The sequence below is a fragment of the Solenopsis invicta genome, chromosome 12, assembly GCF_016802725.1.
Source record: "Solenopsis invicta isolate M01_SB chromosome 12, UNIL_Sinv_3.0, whole genome shotgun sequence".
Taxonomy (NCBI): Eukaryota; Metazoa; Arthropoda; class Insecta; order Hymenoptera; family Formicidae; genus Solenopsis; species Solenopsis invicta.
This window is the reverse complement of record NC_052675.1, coordinates 1,534,845-1,536,125: the sequence shown is the minus strand read 5'-3', so window position 1 is coordinate 1,536,125 and position 1,281 is coordinate 1,534,845. Positions and strand designations below refer to the sequence as shown.

The window sequence follows — 1,281 nt, the reverse complement described above, 5'->3', positions numbered from 1 at the left end:
GCCGAGGGACGGGAGGAAACCCCCTCCCCGGTCCGGGACGCACCTGAGGGTCCCGATTGGAGCACGAGTGCTCTCTTCGCAACCCCCAGTTGCCCCCGTAAATCGTCGACCTCGGCACGGAGGATTCGTAATTCCTCCTCACGTGCCGCGGCCGAAACATCCTCTTGGCCATTATCCCGCTCGAGGCGGCCCGATAGGCCAGGGTCATCACCGCTTCTCGGGCGAGATGAGTGCACTTCTTCATCTGGCCGGACAAGGCACCATGCATCCTAAGCTTGGTGCACTTTGTCCGGACAGTTTCTACCTCCCGCAGCCAACCGTCGGCCAGGCCGGCCAGATCGGTCGTGGTACTGCGGGAGATCACTCCTATCTCCCGATCCAGCTCGCGACGCTGCTCGGGAGTGAACAGCGTCGGGGGTATCTTAATTCGCTGCCTAGGCCGCGAATCAGATCCCCCCCCTCCGGTATAGCATCATCCTCCGACTTAGAGTCACGCAATACGTTGGCTCTGAGCTGTCGGGCTCTAAAACCCTCCATGGGCACTCCCTGGAGGCGGTCCTCAATGTTCGCCCCGTCTGAGAGAGGAGACGGAGACCTAAAAGGTCCGCTCCCATCCAGCCGGGAACGGCCACGCGCCCGCTTCCTCCCGCGCTGTGTCCTGGATTTGGCGGGCACACCCGGAATATCCGGGGTAACCATGACTTCCTCCGGAAGCACAGCTGGAGGGGCAACCGGATCCGTCGCGTCCCTGGAGGTCTGTACCTCCTCCTCCCCGCACCCATCCGTTTCCGCGGGTGCATCCCGGGAAGGTTCATTGGGTGAGTTATCTCCACCCTTACCTCCCGAGCTACCCCCGCGGGGGCGGATCGGCGAGCGCAAATGTGATCGTCGCGCCCCATCATCCCCGCCAGGCCCCCCGGCATTCGCCAAACGGCGCCTACCGGACGACCGACCAGAAGACAAGGAGCGCGAGCGACCCGTCTCGCCACCCAGGCCACCTCCACCGACGTCCGCCTCGCGGCGTCCGCCAGGTGGCAGGCCCGAAGGCTCCCCAGTGGGAGGCGCGGGGGCCACGACCTGAACGGCCAGCTCCACCCCAAGCCGCCCAACATGCAGCGAGACTGTTTTCTTCCCGGCATTTGGAGCGGGGCCACGGCTCGTTGAGCCGGATCAACCGTCATCCGAGGAGGAGACGTGCTCTCCATACTCAGAGTCGGAGGAGAAGTCCCCCGACCGGTCACTCTCCTCGTCGGAGAAATCGTCATCGGTGGCAACGTTCAA

At 64.3% G+C, this 1,281-nt stretch overlaps 1 protein-coding gene across 1 annotated transcript; it reads left to right on the top strand.

Moving 5' to 3' along the window:
• The first annotated feature begins 226 nt into the window (after nucleotides 1-226).
• Nucleotides 227-1,081, top strand: LOC120359234 (uncharacterized protein DKFZp434B061-like). Its single transcript, XM_039456044.1, has one exon. The coding sequence runs from the start codon at nucleotides 227-229 to the stop codon at nucleotides 1,079-1,081; it is 855 nt and encodes a 284-aa protein (XP_039311978.1).
• Nucleotides 1,082-1,281: the final 200 nt, after the last annotated feature.